This window comes from Coturnix japonica, chromosome 7 (genome assembly GCF_001577835.2).
Source record: "Coturnix japonica isolate 7356 chromosome 7, Coturnix japonica 2.1, whole genome shotgun sequence".
Lineage (NCBI taxonomy): Eukaryota > Metazoa > Chordata > Aves > Galliformes > Phasianidae > Coturnix > Coturnix japonica.
The window spans coordinates 23,273,288-23,300,101 of record NC_029522.1 but is presented as its reverse complement, the minus strand read 5'-3'; the positions used below and the strand labels follow the sequence as shown (position 1 = coordinate 23,300,101).

Here is a 26,814-nt window from a genome sequence, read left to right as displayed (position 1 = left end):
AAATGACCCAAGGGACAGAACACCTTCCCTACAATGACAGGCTGAGAGCTGAGGCTGTTGTGCTCAGAGAAGGTTCTGGGGAGAACTAAGAGTGGCCTTTCATTATCTTAAGGGGAGCTGTTAGAAAGAAGGGGACAGAGCCCGTTGTGATAGAACAAGAGGAAATGAATTCAAATTCTAAGAGGAAAATTCAGATTGGGTATAAGAAAGAAGTGTTTTATGATAAGGGTGGTGAGACACTGGCACACATTGCCCAGAGAAGTGATGGATGCCCTGTCCCTGGAGATACTCAAGGTCAGGCTGGAAGGGCTCTGAACAACCCGACTGAACTGTAGGTGTCCCTGCTTACTGCAGGGAGTTGGACCTGGTGGCTTTTAAGGGCTCCTTCCAACTCAAGTGATTCTATGAAGTGGAATGGAGAGCAGAACTCTTCCAATGCTTTTCCTGTCTGTCATCCAAAGGATCCAAAAAGCAGCAGCAGTTACCCAGAAACTGGTGGCAAATCAATACTGCTGTTTGAAAAGGCCTAGGAGAGACTCAGCACTGAACTGGAACCTGAGGAACCAGGACATAGATGTGGGGACCAGGAACAAAGGCAGCTCACAAGGAACAGAAGAAGCCACTAATCAAAGAGTAAAACATATTGTCAACTAATCATAGGAAAAACTGGCCACAACCAGCAGAGAGGGGAGGAAGCAGTGCTTTTCACTCTTTGTCTACGCTGGACATCAGTCTTGCAAAATAAACCCAGCTGGAGCACAATGGTATTTTGAAGCAACACCATGAAAGACCACTAGCTCTCTTTTGCAGCAAATGGTGTTAGAGGACAACAGACCACCTTCAGAGCCAGTAGAGCTCAAACAAGTAGCCTGGAGCCCTTGCACTGTAAGGTGCTGCTTTTCCAGAGAGATGGGAGAAGATAAAAGTATTTCATATTTCCTTCCCTTTTTATCTTACTTATGCAGTGTTAAGCAGCTCTCACATATCACCTCAAACAGTCACAATTGAAGAACTAAAGATTCTTCATACCACAGATCCAAGACAATGATTAATAACAATTACCAGCAGTGATTAGCTAATACGACCATAATATAACAATCCCACTGCCTGCCAGTCATTTGCAGGCATCAGCACATTGACACATGACAGCTGTTCTTACTAAACACTGCCTTGTTCCTGAGGACATGACAAGAATCCTCTTTGCAGCAGCACCCTCAGCTGAATGTGAAGGAGGATGCAACTTCCCATTCTGGAATGGGATAGGAAAGTGTGAGCTTAGAGATGTTGAGCTCAGCACAAACATATTTATAATCACATTGGAGATAGGGATAAGTATATTATGGCATGCCTGTTTTATGTGTTTTTTGATGGCTCTTTGGTTCAGCAATCGAAAAAAGAACCACAAACCCTCAGTATAAAATGGTAAATGGGTAACTATGCAGAGGACAACAAAAAAGCTTTATTTACAGTATGTCTACTATAAATGACAGAAGCTGTTTCTCAGATGACTGCAAAAGTGTTTGCTAAGGAAAGGAAAGGAACTTCTAACATGCGAGTTAAATAAACAACAGACCAGCATTCCAGTTAGTGGAGAATACAACACTAATCCAGGAAAGAAATGGACCTGAAAGGGTGGCAATAGGAAGGCAGACAAAATGGACTCTTTGTCTCCATATAAACAAAGGAGAGTGAGAGACAGATGCCACATACATTACCTACATTTCCCAGGAGAAGAATGGAAGAGAAATTAGGGCAGAGCAGATGTTCCAGGAATTAAAATTTTCAAGAGTAACTCAAACAGAGAAGGAGCTGTTACTGCTCAGGTGAGCTCCAGCTGCCTCAAGGTATGACTATATCATGCAGTACAGAAGCAGGTGGATGTGCCCTGTGCACCTCAAAAAAGCCATTTAGGTTGAAGCCATACAAGCAGAGCCCAGAGGGCAAGAGCAGCTCATGTTCTGCCAGTCCGTTTTTAGGAAGCAGATAAGAAGGCAAGTCTCTGCAGATCATTTGATGACAGATAAGTATGGACGTGTGCATCCACTGCAGAGTGAATCCATCATTCAACCTATGATTTGGGTCAGGTTTTCTGACTCTAACTGAGACTTAACTGAAGACCACTCAAATAAAACAAACAAACAAACAAAACAATCCAAACCAGGGATGGGGGATAGAAAGAGGTGGCTGTTTTCACGCATTTTTGCTTTCTAACCTTTCCAACGACCACATATTTAACTCATGTTACCATCCAGAAATCCCTCCCCTGTTGCCAACAGAAGAACACATTTCAAGAAGGGACTTGAGAAACTATTCTTCAAGGGCAGGATATTTTTGTGAGCCTCAAGGCTATGCCCATTTTGCTTTTAATGTTAAATACATAGTTCTCTCCCTAAAAATAAATAAATAAAAATCAATTTAGAACATCAACATAAGAAAACAGCATTAAGACCTCACGTGACACTGTAAGAGAACCCATTGATCCAAGCTCCCTGCCATTTTTTTTTTTTTTTTTTTTTTTGGTCATTGCAAGGGAACATGGGGATTCAAGATCATAGAATCACACAATCACTTGAGCTGGAAGGGGCCCTTTGAAGTCACCTTAAAAGTCCACCTCCACAGATCCACAGAATCGTTTTAAGATAAGCCCCAATGTTATTATTTTTTCCACTGCACAGACCATGTGCTACAGAAGTTCCTGGTGTAACCTGACGCACTGTAAAACAAGTGTCACATTGAATTAGCAATTCTCTACCACACTTCTATCCCGTTATTTCACAAACAAGCACGTGGTAAAAGTGTAACCAAATACACGTATCTCTTTCTCCTATCTTATAGGGCAGTGAAGACCTCCCGTAGTACTATTGTCATGGATTGTAAAGAAAATCACTAATTAGGTTAGCGCATTAGATACTTGTTAATTGCAATCTTGGCTCTCAATGTCAGCAATCTCTCATTTGTACATTTATAAGCAATGAAAGGAAGAAGGATCCATCCTGGGGGGGGGGGGGGGGTAAAGAAAAACAGCTGTTTCTTGATACTGTGTAGTTTACAATGCATTACAACTAATCAGTGATTCTACCCTAACAAAAATCAGATGCTTTCTCTTTCTCTATTAATTGCAAGGAGGAAACATTTCAAGAGTCTGCATCAGCCACTGCCAGCCCATTCCAATGCTCTCTCTTAGTCAAGATACCTGAGGCAAAACAAACTGCTTAGCAACTGCCAGCTGCCTTCTTCCATGTTCAAACATACAAAGGAAAGTGTGGAAAGCTGCAGATCGCTAGCATGAGAACTAAAAGTTGGGTTTCACCTCTCCCAGGCCCCTTAGTTCCTTTGGCTAATAGCTTATTTCCAATAAAAACATCCACAGCATTGATCTTCAGAAAAATCCGTCCATCTCCTCAGTATTTTGGTCTGAATTATCAGAGTCCAGAATCTACCCTCTCTAGTTCTGCTGCCTTTGCTTCTTGAAATTACACGTCCTGAAGCGAAGCATTTAACTGCACATTACAAACCTCAAATCGAGAGCACAAAGACTCCTACCAGCCCACCAAAGCACAGTGAGATCACAGAAGTATTTCCAATTAAAAGGAAGTTGTGTAGAAATCAAACATTGTCTGCAAAGGGGATCAAAAATTAAAGGCGTTACTACAAACACATGTGACTGGAATCAACAATTCTCTGGCAACATCAACTGTCTCTCATGGTTGCATCCTTTATTCAGCTGGGGAGGCAGCAAGACGTGCTTACTTTTGAAGTGCATTTTGTGAGAGAATTTGCTATGCCATCCCCATGAGAAGATGAGTCGGTAGGAAAAAAAACGGGCTTAAATTAGGCTCAATAACATTAGATTAGAGAGCTATTAAAGGCTGGAATGTGACAGATGACAGGAGAATACTAGTCTCAGCGCAGGCACATTTTGAACCCACAGACACACATTCTGCTACCAGGAACAGCAAGGGTATTTTTGGAGTCACTCAGGATCTGCCTCGTAGCATGTCTTGTCACCCTTCTCTTCACCCTCCCACACTTTCTCTACCTTTCCTCCAAACCTGCAGTGCAGAGAAAGTTTGGGTTTTTGCATTGCTTACATCTGTAAAGGCACAAGACTTTCCAGTTGCCCCTTCCTGCAGCTTCCAAGTGACAAACCAGCACTGAAAAGGATTTGCCAGTAAGAGAAAGCCTGCTACCAAGCATCATCACCAAGGAGGAAGAATTCCAGTTCTTCTCTAAAGCTTTGGGTCCTGAAAGCTGACTTGGGTGACACCTTTTCCTTCCTCCTGCTGATCTGCAGATCTATATGAACCTCTTTATTGATCTAATTATGGCTGCAAGGGGCTTTTTGCAACTCAAGTGCATTTGTCTCCCTGTGATGTTAATACAATCAGGCACAAAGATCACTTCATTACAAGATCATCTATGCTTGATCTTATTTGAGCTATTAAAAAAACACCACTCCTACATTGTACAAACTGTGCACAGAAAGCACAGAGCTGCATGACTGCAGTTAGCCAGAGGAGCAGAGCTCAGCTCCCAAGAGCAGCTGGAAGAGGAGCTGCCACCCAGTTAACGTAACACTCCCACAATGATTGGGATGGAGCCGCAGACACCACACTCCAAGCCCCTGCCAGCTTCGTGCGAGGCTTCAGCTCACCACTACCCTGGCACTGTTCAATCACTAGCTGAAGACACTGGAACATGGTTTAGTGGGCACGATGATGACAGGTAAATGGTTGGACTAGGTTATCTTTGTGGTCTTTTCCAACCTCAGTGATTCCCAACACATATCCCTTCTGAAACGCACACTGTGGGTTTGCACAGTCGAACACTGTCCTCAGAGCAAAAGGGGCTCTAAGTAGCTGGTGGCCCAGACAGGATGATGTTGGCAAAGGAGGCTAAGAATGCCCCAGTAAACACAGCTCCATGTCTGTACTTTATGTCATCTGAGAAATGTGGCTCCCAGCACATCACCCAGTGGACACTTATATAAAAGAGCGTATCTTCAGCAGTGAAGAAGACTAAGAGTCCAAATTAACAAGCAAAAAGAATCAGGCAGAAGAAGGATTTCACTTTGAGACTTCAATATAGTCAGAAAAGACTTTAACCTCTTGGCTAGAGGAGGCATTACAGGAATAAAGGAGCAGCACAACCAGCCTGTCTTCACTAGTTTGTTTTCAGATCTACTCTATTTTTGCAGACATCATCTGAGGACATCCACCCCTTGGGCCTGTGAGCAAGGAACACTTTATTTGTGAACTCTGCAAAGAAAGCAATGCACCCTCGGGACATGAATGGCCGACCACGTGCACAAGCACAACACACATAGCCTTTGCTACTGTGTTCCCAGTCTGAAAAGGGACACCTACAAAATCCTTCAGTGAAACCATCTTGCCACGTCAACATATTTTTAATAATACTGACCTATTTATGTGGCTCACCTCAGGATCAAAGTAAGCTTACAGCGCTTTCTGTACTATTAAGTTTATTAATAAGGTCAGAAAACCCCAAAATCTTTTAAACCAGTTCTTGCATGCTCACCTCCCCTAAAACCACCATGCCTTCACTTCCTGTTGATAGCGAGACAGTGATGTTTACACTACAAACATCCACACTCCCAGCCTTTGGCAATTCACAGCCCACTCACTGCTTCTTATCCCAAATCACTGCAGCAAGCCTCAGCCAGGTCCAGTTCTGTGAGGAAAAACAGCACAAATGCCAAATAAAATAACCTCACATACTGTACAGGATTTGCCATCACTTTGATTTTTATATGGGCATGTTCCACCAAACACTCGCTCTGTCATTCATTCCACCTGATCCCTTTTAGCATCTTTTATAGAGGACTAACGCTACTTGTCCCCCAAGAGTGAGGGTAGGAAGAGCTCTACATTCTCAAGCATACACATGCAGAAACAGTGTGACAGCTACTGGCCTCAGGTGCTGATGGTAACAGACATGAAGCAATGGTAAGGGAAGAAAGAGAACCCATTAGATACTACCAACCCACCTCTGACAGTATGGAACGACGGTACTTTCCTGTCTTTTTGCATTAAAGCCTAGAGCTGTTCAAATACCAACCAGCAAAGGCACTCACTCAACACGTTGTCTTTTCCCTTCAAATATCCTCCAGCTGAAGTGGTAGCTTTGTTGCTTGTTCATTGTGTAAAATGCTAAATCTGTGAGCACACTTTGTGCCCAAAGGTCTGCTGAACTTGAGATAAGTGAGACTGCCTCTCCTGAGCTCTGCCTGTAAATATAAACTATGCATTTGCTGCCTGGGTACTAACAGTCAGCTGGTCAACAGAGAGCCCTATAAGGACCCGAGGGCACAAATGAAAGATAAAATCATACACTAACAGTATGGCACCTCAGAAATTACATAAATTACAGTAGCATGCAAAGAGAATGAAGGGATATAAATCATCTGTTCAGCATTTCAGAAATTGATCACAGGTTAGTTAGTGTTTCTGCTCTGTACTGTTATGGAGCTGTGTGCTTCTATAGGAACACTTGACATGTGTGCACCTGTCTCCACATGATCATTGCCATCACAGAGGCAACCTTTCCAAAGGAAATGAAGAGGAAACTAAGAATCTGATCCTGGGTTGTCAGTAAGTTTCTACCCTAATGAACTCAGAAGGAATAACATCAGCATTCTCATAAAGCATCTGCTCTATTCATTTCAAACAAGGACAACCACGTTGGGTACAGCATGACATCAGCATCATGACACAACACTTTGGGGTTCCTCAACACCAGTCCCCCAACCCTGGATCCCCACACCTGTATACACACTGGTCAGGCTTCTACAGTAATGCCAGCAGAAGTGATGAACTTGCCTTAAATTAGCCAAGTGAATAAAAGCAAGACAACTCATCTGTCTGGTCTAGGAAGTATGACTGCTCAAGAAAAGGTTGATGTAGTACAGAAACTGCATATTTCTGTACTGTCACTTCTTTGCAAAATGCCCTCGGTAAGCAACCCAAGCCAAGTAATCATTGTTAAAAGCATCCCATTAAGGGACTGCAGCTGTAGGACACATGGATGTTATCTACAAATAGCTAATGTGCATTAATACAGATTGGTTTATACATTACAAGTATTGACATGCTCCATGCACAGTAGCTACAACAACTCTCAGTTATCAAGCAGTACTTTAAGTTGATGATACACACAGCTAAATCCTGACAGCCATGCAAAGGGCAGGAAAGAACATATTTTTTTTTCCTAAAGTACAGTGCTCCTTAGGGCCTCCACTGGAGTGCATCCATTTAAATGAATCCTAAGGGAGTACACTTGCTTGGATGATTTGGTCACATACAATAGTAAATATTATGCTCTCATCTCCTCAAATTTTCAGCAGTTAAACCTAAGATAAAGACAACGTCATTTGAGAACTCAACATCTGCTCCTTTATGTAGCTGGGACATTGTCTCTACCACACTGGGTACTGTTCTGCCACGCAGAACTAGATTCTGCAAAGTAACCTTCCCACAAAGAATTAACAGCTGTCCAGAAGGTGAAGCTGGTCCTGCTTTCTGGCACACAGTCACTCTGTTATACACACGCAATGATTTAGTTCCCTTAATTTCCACTGGTCCAACTTGGTATGTGTATCAGTCCTGCTGTGTTTCAAGTTACAGTGACTTGTTGCAGGAAATCCTACAAGTTTTTTTCTTTGTACTGGCTTCTTCTCATGGCCTTGATCCCACTGCAGTTCTGATATCTGAGTCATCAGCAGCATTGTGCTAATGGCGATTATACACAATCTCACTTGTAAACCTTGAGGGGGAGAGACATTCAAATGCTCAAGCCCAATTGCTCCTATCTCCAGAGGACTGCAGAGAAAGCTCTCCCGGACAAGCTACAACCCAATTACATGATATTGTCTTTCTGGGCTAACCCTATTCCTTCTACAATGATTTTGTCACTGCCTGAAGGGAACTTTGTACATATTTGCATTTTTAAATAGGTCAGTGTGTGCGTCCAGAAGAAGAGTAAGTGGATGTTCATCGTGTAAAACAGCTCATTCTTTCCTGATCGTGAAAGAGATATAGAAAGTATATTCTTTCAGATAATAAGCTTTGAAACCTCATTTGTTTCCTGTCCTTGCTTTCCAAAGTCATTAAGTGAAATAACCGATTGTTACTTCTCAATAATACCTCAGTCTTGTCTCTTTAATGTCTGTCTCTTATACATTCCTTCTGCTTGTGAGACACTGGAATTCCCTCTGCTCCACTTCTCTAGACTAATGATCACATTCTCTTTCCATGCTCCCAGGAAGCATCAGAATAACTAGATGGTTTTTTGTCTTCAATTACTTCCTCCCCCACCTCTTTCTCCATTAACCTTTAGCACTTATATATCACTCCATATGAAGACTTTACTCAACCCAAGTCTCTCAAAAGTCTTTGAACTCTGTTCTCTAGGAGACAGCATGAATAAAAAACCCTCTCCTCATTTGCAGAGGAAAGATAATCGAGAGGTTGAATAAGTGGCCCCAGATGAGTCTTGGGTGGAGCTGGGATTAAAATCCTAATGTTGCTGTCCTCCACAAGTGAACCAGATTCTGTCTCTAACCTCTTTATGAAGTCGAGGAAATTTTTTTACTGATACAAATGGACAGGCATAATGCATTTCCCTTATTCTTCAAAGATTCCATCTGTAATATACATTGTCTAGACCACCTTTAAGTTCAACTAGCCCAGCCACCAGAACTCAAGTTTCAAATCATCCCTTTTGATCTGTCTTTTAACAGACCCACAGACTCCTCAGAATAAAAGTTAAAAAAAAAAACAAACCCTATCAGCTCAGTGATATGTATGGTCATTGCAAGAGCAAATCTCACCAAGCTTTCTTGTTTGCTAGGGAATACTCAAGTCTTGAAAGCTTCCCAGCTCTGTTCATGCTTGTCTCTAAAAGCCACGTTACTATCAGACTGGAGCATGGAATAACAATGGCTTAATAATCTATAGAACATACTGATACATCTGGTGTTTCAAATGGTAGAACACAAGCCAGCAGTTCACGAATCATGCAATTTCTACATCACCAAAAATGCTTTCCTTCCCAAAAATCCTTGCCACCCTTACTTTTCCTCAGGTATAATAATATGCCTGCTGACTGTTATATTTGATAAATTTCCTAACAAGAAAATAAAGTGAAGAAGCAAGCCTGGATTCTGGAGGATGATCAGAATGTAGATCCAAGGTGTAATTCTAGTGATAAATAAATTTCTACGCTGTCCAGATTGGTTTCATGAAAGGCAAATCAATACTATTTATACTAATCCTGGATAGCATACAGCCTTCTAAATATAAGGGCTGAACTGCAATGTGGAATTACTCTGACTGGTAACAGCTGAAAACCACTTCCTAAGAAGAAATTTTAAGGCGGATGCCCTATAAAAGAGATGTTCCAAGTCATGATTACTACTTACACTGTGGTGTCATTTCTTCAAGATCCAAGTCAGTTGAGCAGGTCTGCACGGCACAGAAGGGACTGCAAAATGGCAAATGTCCAAAGAAAAAAAAAAAACAACCAAAAAAAAACATTCACAATGAGAGTTAAAAGACACATTTTGAGGTTGAAGTAGGGTAAGGAACCCGCATCTCAAAATCACTAAGAAAGAAGGTCATGTTATTTCTTATCTCACATTTGCTGCTGAGCCGTTTTTTATTCTACGTAGGAAGACCAGTGCCATCTCATAAGAATTCAGGAATGCTGTGGGCTAGAAGATGGTATTTACATAGGATTCACACATGGTATTAAGGCATGACAAGGAAAAGCTTTTGGCTCACTCTTACACATTCAGATCAGGGCTTTCCATAATAACCTGCTTGATACCAAGTAAAACTTTTCCCCTCTCCATTTGAATACGTAAAATGTCCCTAAACATCCTGAATGAGTTGCTCTAATTCTTGGAAAAAGCTAACACTACGCAGAGGGCTATATGCTGTTTCTTCATGCTGGAGATATACCTCACTCACGTATCTCACCTCACGGAGTGAAAATATTTGACTGCTTGCACTATCTGATTTGAGAAGAGATTCGCACACATCCAAACTATATACAACTCCAACAAGCAAGTGCTTACAGCTACTTTATTTTACCTAGCATTATTTCTGATCCACATGCTTCAGGCAAAAATTCTTGCATCACAGTTGGTCTCCTCAGGGGTTTGTGTAGAAAATGTCTCTAGCTATACTCCACACTGCAGATATTTCTGCTTTCTGTTATATCTTGAAACCTGCAATATTTACTCCCTTCTGGAGGAAAAGGAAATGACAGTTATTGGTTGCTGTCCATCAAATTAGGAAGAATATGTTAAGACAGGAGTATAATTTAGTAAATATAAGCAAGAAGAAAAATCCTTTGGTTTGATAAATTTGATAAATAGAAAGCAATAGTAAATGTATGTCTATGGTCACTTCACCAATTCCACCACAGACTTTCTCAACTGTCCGTCATATGAGTCTATATAGCTGACTTGGTGTATACAGATTGGTTCTAAGAATTAGTAAACCAGAAAATGTACACATGATGAAATTTAAGTGTTATTGAATAACACCTTGTTCCATAACAGCAAAAATCAGATTATCTTATTTGCTGTAGAGCACATGAGCTTAGGTTACCTGGGCTGGAACTATTCATTTTGTGAAGCTACCTGTTTGTCAGTGTGATTCTAAGCACAGAGCCCAGCTCATCTCTACTTGGAGCAACATATCACAGCAAAGAGCCTCTATTTAAAAGGAGACTCTTTCTGACTGCTCTTCTGCAGGTACTTTAGGATGCTAACAGGGGGGATAGGGGGGATGCTTTTGAGAATCAATAGCTGAGAATGGTAAAGTGAGGCACCAGTAGAAACAGGACTTGTTGCACTGTCTCCTTTATATTGGCTTCACAAACTTACTGGGAAGCAGCAGCAGATTAATTTCTGCTCAACTCAAATCATGATTTAAAGTAAATGCTCAAAAAAAGAAGCAAGATGAATGAACTATTTTAAGGCATTCTTAGCTCAGAAATGCACTACATTTATGCACAGTCTATAAAAACAAGAAGAGACAGGTTTTATCAGAACTTACTAATTGGAAAAATACGGTTTAATTTTAACATAAGATGTATACCAAAGTTTTCTAAGTTTCTGGTGCACGTATACAAGAACACAGAACTACCAAAGCTGCTTGGCAGTATGCTTAGCTCACACAAGGGACAATTCTGTCTTCCAAACAGCACATAGAAATGCTACATATGTGAACTCCACACTCAAGAAGACGCGCAGCCTCTTGAATGAAGACACCTTGGCAAAAGGATCAACGCTAAAAGCTTAGTGGAAATGAGTTTTCCTCTTTCATAAACAAACAGCTAAAATTAACTGCTTACTACTTCCCACAGGAAAAAACAAAGCAAAACAAAAACAAAGAAACAAAAACACTGCTCATAAGCAATATGGGAACATCCACTGGTCTATCTGTTAGCTTAACAAAATACAGTTCAGCACTTCTCCAGTCTTCCCCAGACAATGGTGAATCTCCATCCTAATTATCTGACTCCAAAAAACCTGCCCCAGCACCAAACAGAACATTGTGCCAAAACCAAAGCACCACAAAAGTTACCAAGCAGAAAATTTGCCCTGTCACAGTAGAATGAGATCTCTTCATATCAGAAGTGCTTCGATAGCACACGTCATACTTTCATGCCACATTGTAAGGACAGATGAAACCTTAATGCTAGAACTCTCTAGGCAGGCTGATACTATACTGTTGACCCAATAATACATTCCAAGCCAATCCAGTCCCAGATGAATCAAGTCTCCAAACATGGAACAGTTTGGAAATTACCTTCCATTGCTTCTGTGACACTTTTACAACTGCCTCAAGCACAAAATGGATTTCTGAGCATTGAGTGAAAGAAAACTGCATTGCCAAATCTTCAGACCCCACATCTCAATGACAGAGTAAACTGCAGCAAGAGTATAGCCTGGCTGCTTAAAGATTAACATCCCATTCCTGTTGCACTGCTACTGGAAGAGCTTCACTTTTCCTCTGACACTCCCCAAAACACTATTTTGGTTGTTCCGTAAAGTACTCACGTGTCTATGCTGCACCCCCAGGTTCTATCTTATAAGTGATGCATTCCAATATATCACTTCCTGGCATACCTCTAGATGCTTTCCTCATTCTAAAGTCCTGCAAAATATCTTTTCCTGTCCAAGTCCTTCATCTAACCGGAGAAAAGAAAGACAGTAGCTTCTGACAAGGTAATGTATGTTATTGCTGATGCAACAGGATGATTAACCTGCTGACTGATCATTTCAGCTGCAAGAACAGCCAAACAGGGAGTAGGGGCTAAGAAATTCATTTCTCTCCCTTTTCAACCTCTTCACAGCATTAACTTTCATAAAAAAACTTTCAGAACACAATGCAGAAATCACCGCTTCTCCATCAAAGATAACATCCAATGAGTTAGAACAATATTATAGTAGTAGACAAATAGAAAGGCATAGACAATACATAAGCAAGCTTCAATCGCTCGGCTAAAAAAGGCTAACCAATATTGTTCATCCACATTGTTAGCACCAGAAGAGCTTTCCAGAGAGGTACCTTTTAAAAGGAAAAAAAAGAATTATATCAGTGATATAAAACAAAACCACAGCCATTAGTTTCCCTTGTTGGTTTTTTGTTCTTTTGTTTAAGAACACCTTGATAATCCCCTTCAGAAGTTGCAGTGCTTGCAAGAACACAAAATTGTATGGTGCATTACACGTGTTTGGTTTTACTTCTGAAGCAAAACCTATATAGGTATTGAGACACATAAAATATTGTGCACAATCCTAAAGGCTATTGTTTGACAGAAGCAGTACACACTAAAAACATGGCCAGATGGTTTGGAACAAATGGAAACCCCCAACCCTTACTTAGATTTGCAAAGTAATTATGTACCGTGTATGGTCATAAATGAAACTTACCTCTGCAGAACAGTAAAAATTATTTTATTTGGAGTGTTGTGAAAGTTTGTGTTTGTAAAGTACAGATAAAGTAATAACACCCAGCTTCTGTAGAGGGCTTTCTATGTTCAGTGTTTGCATTGTATGCCCAGAAAAGGGTTTTTTGATAGTCCTTCCAAAGTACTACATAGGTAGTTAATCATCTAACTGTAGCAAGAAAAGTTCCAAAGAAAACAAAAGCTATCCATTAAATCTTTTATTAATCAAAACAAATAAGAAAATGTATATTAAAAAAAAAAAAGCCAGTATTACACTCAATAAATTGGTCTATTGTACAATTCAGAAGAATACCGTTGTGTAACACAAATGCTCTGAAGACCTACAAATTCTACCTATTCCCTGCCACCTGCACTCAGGAAACCTCTTAAAAGGCTGCATGAACTCAATCAAGACAGGACAAAAGAGAGGAGAAAGCAGGTCTCTGTGTAGGGAGGTGAGGGAAAACACAATTGCTGTTTCCAACACAGGAACTGTACTGCACAGTCAGTCCATAGATACTCTTCAGCATAGATATCCTTTTTAATTACAGCTCATTGATCACTTATTTTTTGTGATATTATTACCACTTTGCACAGTATGTTTAAACACAATAACAAAATAATAGCTTTTAAAGGAATGAATCTGGCTGTAACAAATAAGCATCTGTGAAGGTGCCATTATTGTCCCTTCATATCTGTAAAACAAATCTGAGCATCTATTTCTGAGCAGTATCTGATTACTTCAGATTGCCTTGCATAGGTAGTAGCCTGTTTTGGTTATCAGTGTTCATCTGGATCATCAGGATCATCAATTATCTGTCACGGGTGTCGGCATATAGCTCTCATGGATTCCTTTGCTCTGCACTAGCAGTCACCTGCAGTGTAATGGGGATATAAATGATTCATTCATTCTTTTAGCAGCAGGAGCATATCTCCAGGAACCATAGTAGTTAAGAGTATTAAAACAAACACAACAGAATTCCCAGCATATGAAAGAGGAAAACATGTAACAGAGACAGAAATTTTTAGGAAATTAACTCTCTGTTGAGCTAACAGAAAAGAGAACCCACAGCACAGAAAGATGACCGTCAGTGCTAATTTGGGGACAGCGCAGCAAAATCAGCACACGTGATTTTGCTGTGTGCTTCAGATTCTGTCATTTCAACCAATTACTTTGTGACTCCCTGGCTTGGAATGATGGTTTGCTTGGTTTTTCTCCTCTTTTTTTTTTTTCCTCTAGGGAAAAGCATGAAAATACATTTGTTTTTCTTCCATAACTCCAAAATGCTATGGAGTTACATCCATTAAAAATTCTACATTACCTGGTAACCTCACTGTGACATTTCTATCTTTCTCATACAACATAAGAAGAATTGCAGGAGTCAACATCGGCTCTCAATAATTTTGTGGTTTTTAGATGAAAGAAGTATCAAGGATATGACTGAAAGAAAAAAGAGATTCCTTAAAGCTATCATTACTTCACAAATACTTTCAATCTTCTGTTCTGCTATTGAGAAATCAGATGACATTTATACCGACTGGAAATGTCTCTAGGACTTCTGATCTCATTCACAAAAATAAAGAAGATTTACTGCCTTCCCAGCAGCATCCCCTTTTGCATCCCATCTCAAACAGGGAGATCTCTTCCAAAACTTGGCAGGCATAGTCACCAAGCATTACTCGATCACATCATGTCCAGCTGAAATAGAAGCAACAGATTTAGAAGAGGCATTGAATGGGAAGAGGCATTGAATGCAAGTTATTTCTTATCTATGTTTAGTGCTTAGAAAATAAAAGAAATTCAGAAATCCCTACATAAGATAAGTGGAATTAATACCTGAGTTCTAATGTATTATTCAAATTTAACACTAAGTTGTTAAGTACAAAAACAAACATTAAATCCCATTTTTAGATAATATGTGCAATTCATAGATCCAAAAAATACACTCCAAAAGTAGAGATCTGCCTGCAGTTAAAACTTTATTAGAACTGTCTACACAACCAGCTTAAGTATCAGAGATAGATTTGTAATGGTTCAACTTGTAAAAAAGAAAAAAAACACCACCTAAAATCCTTATTAAAAATCCCTTGAAATCCTTGAAATACATCAAGCTTGTGTAAGAGAAAGTTAATTGAGAAGATTAAAATGCCTTTTTAAAAATGACTTTTAGTTTTCAACCCACATAAATAACTATTCTAGATTTACAATCTTTGTTAAATGCTATTATAGTAAACTACAGTCTGCTCCCAAAGAAGCAGCCGCATTGGCTCTTTTGAAATACAGAAGAGGACAGAATTAATCTGTGTAAGATTAAGGATGAAGCTAAGTAATTTCACATGGCACTTTGACTCAGTTCCTCAGGTGTTTTCTAAGCCATGCACTATAATCTACTGCTTGAAGATGAAGAAGCTCTCACTCTCTCCAGCCTTCAGCTAAAATTGAGTTCAAAAGGCACATTCTGTCTTTACAGTACTCACCAAGTCATCAACATCACCACCTTCATCTGTGTCAGGCAGAGTTTCATTATTCTTTTCTTTTGGAGCCAAGAACTGAAAATACAACGGTACAATACTTATGCTGCTGATGAAACTCAGGTCCTTAACATTAAATGAACAGAATATTAATACTAGCATCTTGTAATTAAATATCATGAATCAAATTTGTTCTGGTTTCCATCCTCCAAAACCATCCTAAAACAAAGGAAACTTCCAAATGCTTGCTTTTATAGGATTTTGTGGAGTCTGCTTAATGAAATAGACAAAGAATGTGGTTCTTCAGACAACAAACTCCAGCTGTAGAATGCCATGTAATGCTGCAAATATTAGTTCGTGGAGTCAAGAGGAGATGTGGAAAGCATATGGAAGAGAAATCCTTTGAAGACTACATCCGAAGAAGCCCCTCACGAACAGCAAGTACTGGAGATGTCAGTGGCTGAGCCAGGGACTGTATGCTTCTCCCGGCTCATCTGTTATAATCTGCTGACAACAAGGCGATTCTGGACTAGATGGAAACTTGTCTGTGTGAGTACAGCCAATTTTTGTGTTCTTAAAAATGTAACTAGAAGTAATAGATGACTACAAACTGCCAGAGGACAAAAAAATCATCTTTTCTATTAATACATATATAAGTTGACCAACACCTCGTTTAGTAAAGATCTTCAGTATGACATTGTAGCTCTCAGTAGAACTCAGTAAAGTTTCCCATTTAATTCAATGAACATTTAACAAATGAACAAAGACAGGAATTTGAAAAAAAAACAAAACACTCAAACATGCAAGATGGTTAGAATGCTGCTCTTCAAAAATAGAACATTCATTATGTAAAATTCTACTGCAATAGCTGCTCATACCAACTCGCCATATGCCCTCCACATAAAGTATGGCATCATTCAACAGAGGATAATGCTAACTTATTCACATACTGTAACTACTGAAATCAAACACAGCAACAACACAGTACAACCACCTACAAATTATTTTTCTCAGCCTAATATAGTGGGGGAAAAGAAGCGTCTCATCTGCAGTGGTAGAAAAAAAAATATATATATATGACTGAGTTTTAGTTACAGACTCTAACAATATAGAAACTACTAAACGTCTGAGTAGAAAATATTATTAAACACACATTAAGTACTTGTTAAGAGTTTAGGTCATTTTTTTTCCTGCTAACAGTTGACTTCTGAAAGCCAACTAAAGCTTTCCTGAGACTTTCAGGCTTATACAGCCATGCAGATCATGTAAAAAGCCATGGAATAGCTATCAGAGTGCTATCTACCCCCAAGATAATATACTTGCAGGGTAGCAAGCTCAAATGTTATGATCCTTTTCTAGAATAACAGTGGCATCTTTAAACAATGAGTAGAACACCAAGAAGTTGCCTGCTGCATTCTCCCACTGTATCAAGAAGTGATCTTATATTTTAATGTCTGAGGTTACAATTTAAAATCACTGAAAAAGGCACTCCATCAAATTCCTTCCACTAAGTAGAGCATCGATAAGTTAATTTTGTAGGAAAGTACTAAATCTAATATCCAAAAGGATGAAGAGCAAATATACAGTGGCTAACATCACTGACAATGCATGCAGCCAGGCTCTGCCTAGATGTCTCAACAGCCAAAGGTCAAACATTTCCTACATTCTGAAGAGCAACATCCAAGAGCAATGTAGAAAACCTACTCCACAGACAGCATTCATGTTTTACCATGTTAACATCCATGTTAACATCAACTTGACTTAGAAATATTTTAGATGCAAAAGACAAAGGTGACAGGGGCAGAACAAATTAGAATTTCAAGATGTTGCACACTTGTCTTTTTTTCTGCTGAAAAAGTTCTCAATCTGGTAGGAACACAAAGCACATAATATAAAACTAAAAGCTAATGACACTGCCAGCTCTGAAAGGCTTTTTTGTGCCAGATCGAATTTCCTTTTATGCAGTTAAGAGTTGAATGCTATTTACAAAAGTAGCACATTTTTTTGAAGCTTTCAAAATTAGCTTTCCAGTGCTAAATTAAGTAGAAAAAGCTGAAAGCTAAAGAAACATAAGATGAACTTTTGCAGCAAACTGCAACCTGAAGCTTCCATAAAATTCCAAACACCCCAAATTATTTTTTCCTAAACCTGTTTCCATTTACGCAAAAGCAAATTACATATAATAGTAGTGCCGAAATCCATTATCTTCCCCAAAGTAACCGGGAAAAGTACTTGACATTTGTGCTCTTTTAGCTTACCACTCTTACATCTAAAACAAGCATCTCTATTACAAGAAAAAGAAACCACCAAAACAAAAACACCTACATGAAACCATTTTTCTCAATGACAGAAAGTAAAGTATGCATGGATAACCTGCTCAGCCAAAAAAACAACGAAGAAACTTGTACATGCTGCCTGTCTAACCGACTGCCATACAAAGCTTCCCCTCCCCAAAGGACAGTTCTATGAACTTGGAATCGTATATCCAAAACAGTCCTGAAAATGCAACCAGCCAGAGATCTGCATATAAGAGAAAAGGCTTCTGTATCACACAGGGCCACAGGGACAGCCAATCCCTTGACCTCTAGAATTGCAATTATGACCATACAACCTAATATGGAGGTGAAGAAAACTTGTACTGCACTACTTGCTATTTTAAAAGATCCAGCACAACCCATCAGATACTGGTATCACTTTCATTATAGAAAATAAACAAACTTTTGCAACCTATTATAAACTGAAGAAAATGCTGGCCTGCCACACCAAAGGAAAAATGCATCACAGCTCAACTGGACCAGAGACTACATTTCTTATCAGCCCCATAAACTCACAACAAAATTTTAGTTTCTGCAGATCTTACTCCAACAACAGAGCTCTTCAGTTCCTTCTGTAAAAAGCCATGCAAACCTTTGACAGTGGCAACTCCACAAATCAAGATTCTGGTTTTCGATCTGGAGAGCAGGGAGGTTATCTAGTGTGCATCTGGGATTGCCAACAGCCTAGTTGCCAGAGAGATGCAACTCATTTATCTTGAAATGCAAGGTTAACTGTCACATTAGTGAACTCTTGTGCTCTCAGCAGCCCAGAGCTGATTCCACAGTCTTTGTTATTCCCCTAGTTACAGCTGTCAAAAGACCTTCAATCAATCACAAAAGAACTTCTTCCTTTACTGCAAAACCTGGCTGACTGCAGGATGATGGTAAAAAGAAAAGTCACTCTTAAGTCAGTCTACAAACATTTTGCAGATCCATCTTATCCTGTAACTCTACTCCTTGCTACTCTTCATAATTTCTGCTTCATCCTTACAAAACATTCCTTTGTCACCACGAGCTCATACTTAGGAGAAATGTAAACTCTAAGATCTTCACGGCTAGTAGAGATTTCCTTAAGAAACAGAGACTAATTCACACAGCTTTATCACTCTTTGAATGCCAACAACGGTTTCAGACTAAAAAGTGAAGCTATCAAGAACAAATTGCCCTATGAAATTCCCAAATAAATACGTAGCATTTGGAATTTATAACATTTTTATATTTAAAACCACTGCTAGGGAAAAAAAAGATTACTCTATAAATTTATGGGTGATGAGAAACAACCAGTAGGTCCTTCACGCTCACAAAACGATATTCTGATATTTGTACACAGGCTCAGCTTTTTTTGGACTCTTAGGAGCTTGCTTGTATTTTTATTTTCATGACACTTCTGTGCCATCTTTACCTTGAGATAAATTGTTATAGATTAAAAAAGCAGTTTCAAAAATACAACCTTTAACCTACAAATTAATTAATCTACAGAGAACCCACTTCAATCTCCTTAGGGTTATTGCTCATGTAGGTCTGGAAGTAACAAAAATCAATGTGGCATCTTGCAGAGAAGCAGCTTTGCTGAAAAGTACTTAGTGATTCTAGGTACAGGTTTACCTTGAGGGATCTGCAATACAAAGACTTCCCTTCTGAACAATTTAAAGTTATGGTGCTCAGCAACCTGATTCAAGGCTACCCATTCCTGATCCTCAATGCACAAATACAATTTTTGACAGCAAATCTGAATTCTGCCTTCTTTCAAACAGAAGGCATCATTATAATTAACTCCTTTTGTAACTATGACATCCTTCATTCATTCCAGCAAACACTTATTATAGTGCTTTATTTCCATAAAAAGAATATGTGCAAGTACTCTGATTTTTTTCTGTCTGAAAACAGGTGATATGATCACTGATAATAACATCAGCATAATCTACGATGCCCATCACTCCACAAGACTGATATGAAGTAGAAATTACTGATACGGCTAATTTTCATTATATATGCAGAGATAACTTTATATTGCTAGTTAGTTAAGTCTTTAGTGAAAAAAAGGCATGCTGGTTTTTGAACTGGCATGTTAACAATGAGAATACAGTTCTTTTTATGAGGTTCAAATAGCAGTCTTGAGTATATAATTTATTGCTGCTAAACTGAGTTCCTGAAATTCCTGTTCTTTGTAGGGGGTATTTTCAGATAATTATGTCAAATATGCTACTTCCTAAAGACTAATTAAGATGTACTGCTGCAGTACACACTAGGACATTATTTTTGCTCTGGATTGAGGCAATATTAATTCTATGGCAAAGGAACACTATCATTTCTTATATCCTATTTCATTTATACACATTATAAGTAATCTTCTGTGCCACAGCAAGGAATCTATACAAATAAATACCAATTAAAACTATGATACCTTTTGAGCTTCTTCACTAGTCACAGAACTTCCCTCTGCTTCATCTTTAGTGATCAAAGAAATTCTGTCTAAAAAAAAACATATAAAAATATCATAAGAAGGCTTCCCAAAAACACACCAAATTCCAACTTTGGCATGTGTCATCATCATCACCAAAAATAAAATAAAATGCTCAAGGGAAAATGTGACTTGCATAAATGAGTCAAATATGATTTAAAAATAAATTAATGAGAATATTCATATGCTTGTGGAAGTATCCATTTAGGAAACTGTTAATATTATGACAATCAAAAACTAATGAGACACTGAAATCACAGATGAAATGCTGGAAGTCTATCAGAAATTACACTTATAGTCATTCACAGCATGCTCGTCAGTCCTTAATAGCCTTAGAAATATTAACTCTTACCATACAAATACTGATGCTGTGGTTCTACAGTATGATCACCAGCACTGATTCTGCTTTTACGGGACAACTATCTTTTTGCACCTGCACCACCATTCTATGCAGCAACATTACTCCTCCCCTCTCCTGGCCCCAAAAGAAATTAAAATAAAAAATCCAACCACCACCTCTCAATTACATTTCCTGCCTAGCTCATCACTTGGCTACACGAAAGCTTGTGCCTATATAAAGAATTTGTGGGTATGAGAGGAAAGAACTGCATGCTCAGGAAGGTTGCAGCAGCAGTTCAATTTTAATTGTACGTTAATGTGTCTCAAGAATCATCAACACACTGACTCACATTACTCATCTTCTGGTGATTGCTCATGACAAGGCCCAATGCTATGGTAGAATAGAGGGCATAGGTCATGTCAAGAGAAGCAGGGAAAAGAGGACTTCTATGCTTGGTAGTAGCAAGTGAAAAGCTGTTTCAGCTACCCCATAGGGTCAACCTATTCTGATTGTGCATCGAGCATCATGATTTTATCATCTTCTCAGAAGATAATAAATTGTGTATTAAAATACCATCTTTGTTTGCTTTTTTTTTTTTTTTTTTCTTTTTTCTCTCTCAGAAACAGTCCAGTTCATTGAAAATTATGGTTTAAATCAATTAAAAATATTACAGTTCCATTCTCACATGGCTTTGGAAGATCCAAGTTTCCTAACTCCAAAGAGTTCTCTTGGTTGTTGTTAGGGTTTTTTGTTTTGAATCTTCTGAGAAGCCCCCCTACTACTATATAACAGTCCTTGAGAGTTGCCTTGTGTTGCTGCTTTGGACTACTAAGCCCATTCCAATCCTGTATTTTTAAACATTTGGGTAAAGCAGTCATTACACAGTTTGGAGTCCTCCATTATGAAAGGCACATATCATTGCATTCTATAGCATGCAGCCTCAAAATAGAAGGTTGGGTTCTTAACAGATTTCCCTAGTTCTAGTTCCAATTAAACACAAGGGTATGATGTAAAATGTGTTTTTTTATAGTCCACTATGTTTCAGATTTGTGAAAACATTCCTCTATTTATTGCCTGTGTAAATCTGAAGCTCTTCTAGAATTGCACTCCCTTCATCTCCCAGTTAAATCACAGGTAGATGTCATAACACCACATATTCTGTACTTCAGGTTACTTAAATCCAAAATGATCGGTGACATATTTCAATGCTATCCATGCCTTTTCTGAGGCTTAATTTGGAAATATTGTAAGCTGCATGAGTGTTTTTTTCATTTAGTTTAAAATTCATCTGAAATTGTACCTCCTTATCCTTTCCCTGTAACATTTAATTTGTCTCCTCTTACACAATTCATTTAACGTTTCAACAAGACCTGGCAAGGCACTATTAAATATTACTGGTTAGAAACTATTAGGGCAAAAAAGAAAGTTAGACAGTGTAAAAGAAAAGGGTTTTTTCTGTCGCTTGGGGTTTTTTTTTCTTTTTCTTTTTTTTTTTTTTTTGTGGTGGTAGTGTGTTTTTTTCATGTGTTTTTTTATTTTTTAAAATATTTTATATAGGCTACAGGAATGATCTGCATCAAAATGCTTTTCAGTGTCCCACTGCTCATGTAAGGTTTTATCTTACATAATGGATAAAAAGTCAAATGGAATCATACCTTGTACCACAATCTCCCAGAAATCAGCTAAGGCTTTATCTTCCACCTTTGATTTCAAGGCCTGCAGAAAATCATTAAAGCACTGCACCTTGGATAGCTGAAAGAAATAACAGCAATGATTATAGGGAAATATTAAAGTAGCTGTGAGCTTAATTCTTCATAAAGTCATCTAAAATGATGAATATGAAAGTCATTATATATTTTGACTGTATTAAAATCAAGAGTTCTAAGGAAAGGTGAACCACAAAAAAAAAATAAAAATCGAGATTTCCTCACAACTATCTTAAAGAAGGAATCTGCAGAATAGCTTATTTTTTTTCTTATAAATACTAAGTCACAAGTTTTGTGTGTTTATGCTTACAAGCATCAAAACAACAGTTAGTAACACCACAGAATTTTTGAGTTCAAAAGCAAGTTCTCATTCAGTTAAGAATAAAGAAAACACAAAATGGAAACATTTCTAAACTTTCCAACTGCATGAGATTCAAATCTATTAAATCTACTACTCCCAAAGCAATGAATACTTGTTCTTAATATGGTGAACAACCCCATCATGTCTTCAGTTAGGAAGTTTTCACATATTACAGTTACCTTCACAGCCTCCGCTCTGAAAACTCTAATACAATTGATGCCTTTCATGTAGTACTGTGAACTTCTGTTTTCCAGAAACTGGTCAATACGGTTTATCAGCTGCTGACTCACTGAAAGACAAGGAGAAATAAATAAGCAAACCAAAGAATCCATATTTTCTAGGAAAAAAATCCTTTAGATCTCTCTCCCTATTGCACCTTGACAAGAATCAAGAGTTAATCATACCCACATTGACTTAAATAAATCACTCACTTTGATAACTGAGTATGTAAGTGACTCTAGAACGAATAGCCTACAAACACCCTTTGAAATATAAGCTTATTCCAACGAAAGAGTTAAATTCACAGTGACAGTGTAATAACATCAAAATAATATCTGTAGGGTGATTGTAGTTCAGAGACCACCTTGTTATTGACATCACAGTGGATACTGTCTCTGCAGCAGTAGATTGATGATTTTTCAAGAGGTCAGTGCTGCTTGTCATCATGGAGACAAATACAATGAACTGGTTTTGCCTAACAGAAAAACAGTGGTGGCAAACAATGAGGCTTTGCTGACAAGAAGGGGAAACAACAGCTTTATCCTTGATTCTGAATTGCTTACAAAAGGTAGGTGGCTATAAAGCACTGCAAAATACAACTGAGAACATCAAGATGTGCTCTGAAAACCCAAATAAATTATCTGGGATTTTAGTCCTTTACTTTGTGTCTAATTACAGGTAATAAACCATTCAATTTTGCTTTCTGTTGGATACCCCAGCCTAGGAAAATATGCTTTTGCAGCTATTTCAGCTATGGAAACATCAGTGAAAATCATCTGCTACAAAGATGGGAAATAATGGAAAAGACGAGCATAAACATACAGACAGAAGATGACATCATACAAACACTACTTCCATTCTGCATTCAGCATAAGTACAAGCTGTTATAGCCACATTCTGTGACGTGCTTAGCTGAACTAATCTGAATGGAGTGAAACAGGAATTGTTTGATTCTCCCACCAACTTTTGACTCCTCCAATGGGTTTCAACAAAAGGAGGTCAGGAGTGGTCCCGTGCAACAGCAGCTGGCACACAAGAAGGTACGTTAGTGCCACTGCTCCAGAGGAGATCAGCTCACTCTTCATTTATATTACTGGAAGCTGACAAACTAAACTGAGGTCTTTCTACTTACGCTCCTCAAGTTAAGTCAGTCCATTTTTTCCATGGTTAACGATTTTCTCATTAAATGTTCTAATTTCTTAGGAATTGAATTAATAAAAGCAAGTCCTGCTGGTATTTTCAGTGGTGGTGGTGATGGTTTGTTTCTCTTGAGTTCTGTTTTTTGTTTTTCTTTTTAAATACTGCCTTTTTCATTGATGTGTTAAATTAAGACCCCAGGCAGTACAAGGGTGCAATAAAAGTCTTCATTGTCAGATTGACTCTAGCAAACTGCTTGGAATTATCACATACTGTATTTCTTACACTTTTTTTTTACTTAAGAAAAACCTTTTTCACTTGATTACCCTAGCAGGCATCAGAAAAACATTTTTTCTTGCTAATGACTGCAAATTCACTCTTCCTGAAATTTGTTTCCAAATCTGAAACAAATAAAGCCTCACACTGTTTTAACGGGCAAGAAAATATTATAATTACGCAGAAAACAAGTTACATGCTACAATATAGGAAGTCAAGATTCTTTTCATATCTTGAAATAGCTTGGCTAAAATTGGGTCTGTCCATTGGGTTTCCATTAAATGACAGATCAATGATTCACGAATCTAAAATAGATACAATGCTTTTGGTCCCCTGATGTAATTTGCTAGTCTAATCAGAACAGAGACTATACCAGAGACAGCAAAAAAGGATTTTAACTGGAAGTATAATCCACAGAAATTGGACTTTGTACACTTTGTAGGTCTGAGAATTTTTTCTCTTTTCTATCCATCATCTGCCTTGTCATGAATATGAATATTTGGTTCTGTAAGCTGCAAAAAGCAGATCTGTCCAGGTTTGCTAAAACACACGTTCTGCAAGAAGACACACCTCATTTGTGCACAGAAGCCTCAGTCAAATCTGAAGTTCTAAAGAGCAAGTCCTAGTGATGTGAACTGATTGCCTATTCAGAACACTACCATGCAATAGCCAACTTCTTCTCTTACAGCCCTCTGCACCTCCCTCCCACATCTAAGGAAATGAACTAATGAATTTCCATATTAGGCCTATGCTAAGAGTTCCAACACCCCTAATCAACATCTCATTCTACAGATCACCCCAAGAATTGCTGATCTTCTGTTTCCTCCTTCTACTGCATCTGATTGGCTATGCAACAAATAGAGCAATTATAGACTGGAGAACTACAAGTAAAAATGTTTCAATAAAAGATCCTATCCCCACTGGCATTGAGGTACATTTCCTACTCTAAAATGCATTCATCAGTGCTGCCACTTCTTGTGAAATGTGTCATGAACAATTATATTCACTTGTTATCTCTGAATAGTTGCAGTACAAAACCGTAGTTATATTTTCCTGTTTGTTCAGTTCAGTCCTAAGTCTTGATTACTATGCCAAACAGATGACACTTTAATAATAGTTGAGACTGTCTCATGGTCCAAGTTCAATTCCTTTCAGATAATTTTTTTTCCCTAAAAAAAAGTAATACTAAAAATACAGCTCCTTCTACAAACAAATGAATCCTATTCTTAGCAATCTTCTGACTTATCCAGTGGCAGTGATAATAAGTTACATTAATGGACGGTGCTTACAGCAAGAGCCACAGACAGAACAGTTCAACTACCTGACAATGGATTTTAAACTGTTGCTCTGCAAGGATGATCTCTTTGTAACTGACAAGAAGGAGCAGATCATAAACTCTGCCCTATTTTTAAGGACTTTATCAAGTCAAGAAATAAGAATTTTATCAAGAATTACTAAGCTACTCTGGTGTGCTGTGAGGGGCTGCTCAGTTTTGAAATGCTCTTTCCAAATGGTCATTGACAGTGGGTATGGCTCAGAATGATTTAAGACTAGATGTTGAAGGTATTCCGGTACAAATACCATTCAAATCGGGATCATGCTGAACCACGTGGTGTAGTGCTCTAAGCACTTCAGTATCAAAAAGCTCCAAATATAGAGAGTCTCCAAGTTCTCTGGGCCACTCTTCCTATGTTTGACTACCATAACTGTGATTTTTTTTTCCCCCCCCCATAATATCTAATTCAAAATTCTGTTTGTTGTGTCTGACCCAACTGCTATGCTCTTCAAAAGAGTCTGGCTTTATCCTTTCTGTGAAGTAGACACAGAAAACTTCAAAGCGATTTTTTTTTTTTTAATACTCAAGTATTTGGTTTGCAAATACTATTCTAATGATTGAATCATCTTCACCAAACCTGTCATCGCATTTGGCCTATGAAGCAAGAGTAGCAATACTCCCCAATACACACAAAGATATCCAGTAAGATAAAAACATAGACGCATATCTTTGCTGCTTGCCTGTAAAAAGTGAAAATAAATACTGGTTTAAAAGAATTATATTTATATATCTCTAGATAACTACACATTTCTAGAGAAAATCTAGCAATAAAATACCCATTTTGTCACAATCAGTACATTTTCATTGCATATCTGTCATACACAATTCTTTTATGCACATGAAGCATCCAGTGCAAAACAGCCTTGTTAGACATTTTATTTATGTGATCTACATGCCGTGGAAAAATTCAGTCACCTCAAGCAAGACAGAAAATTGACTGAAATCTACACATGCAATTATTGACTCTCTTAACCTTATTCTTCCAGAAACGCCTAGGAATAAAGATATTGACAAATATAAGTATAAAAAGTGGGTGTTCAATGCAGTTTGTCTTTGAACATTTTTTCTACTGCCCACAAACTGTAGAGCTATCATTGCAGGCTTATCTCTACACAGACGATCAGTACAAATTTTAAAAGGCCTATTTCAACTACAGGACTTCAGACACCATATTGTCAGACAAGAGCCCTGCAGGATGCGATGAAAT

The 26,814-nt window shown here is 38.4% G+C and overlaps 1 protein-coding gene across 1 annotated transcript in view; it reads right to left on the bottom strand.

Annotated features, from left to right (window-relative positions):
- Positions 1–13,187: 13,187 nt before the first annotated feature.
- XRCC5 (X-ray repair cross complementing 5) overlaps positions 13,188–26,814 on the bottom strand; it is a 41,934-nt gene continuing 28,307 nt past the window's right edge. The window contains exons 17-21 of the mRNA XM_015868686.2: positions 22,819–22,928; positions 22,228–22,324; positions 20,176–20,243; positions 15,463–15,534; positions 13,188–14,683 (exon numbers count right to left, since the gene is read on the bottom strand). Of these exons, the coding sequence (XP_015724172.1) occupies positions 14,669–14,683; positions 15,463–15,534; positions 20,176–20,243; positions 22,228–22,324; positions 22,819–22,928 (362 nt within the window). The 3' untranslated portion in view covers positions 13,188–14,668. The remainder of the gene's footprint in view (positions 14,684–15,462; positions 15,535–20,175; positions 20,244–22,227; positions 22,325–22,818; positions 22,929–26,814) is intronic.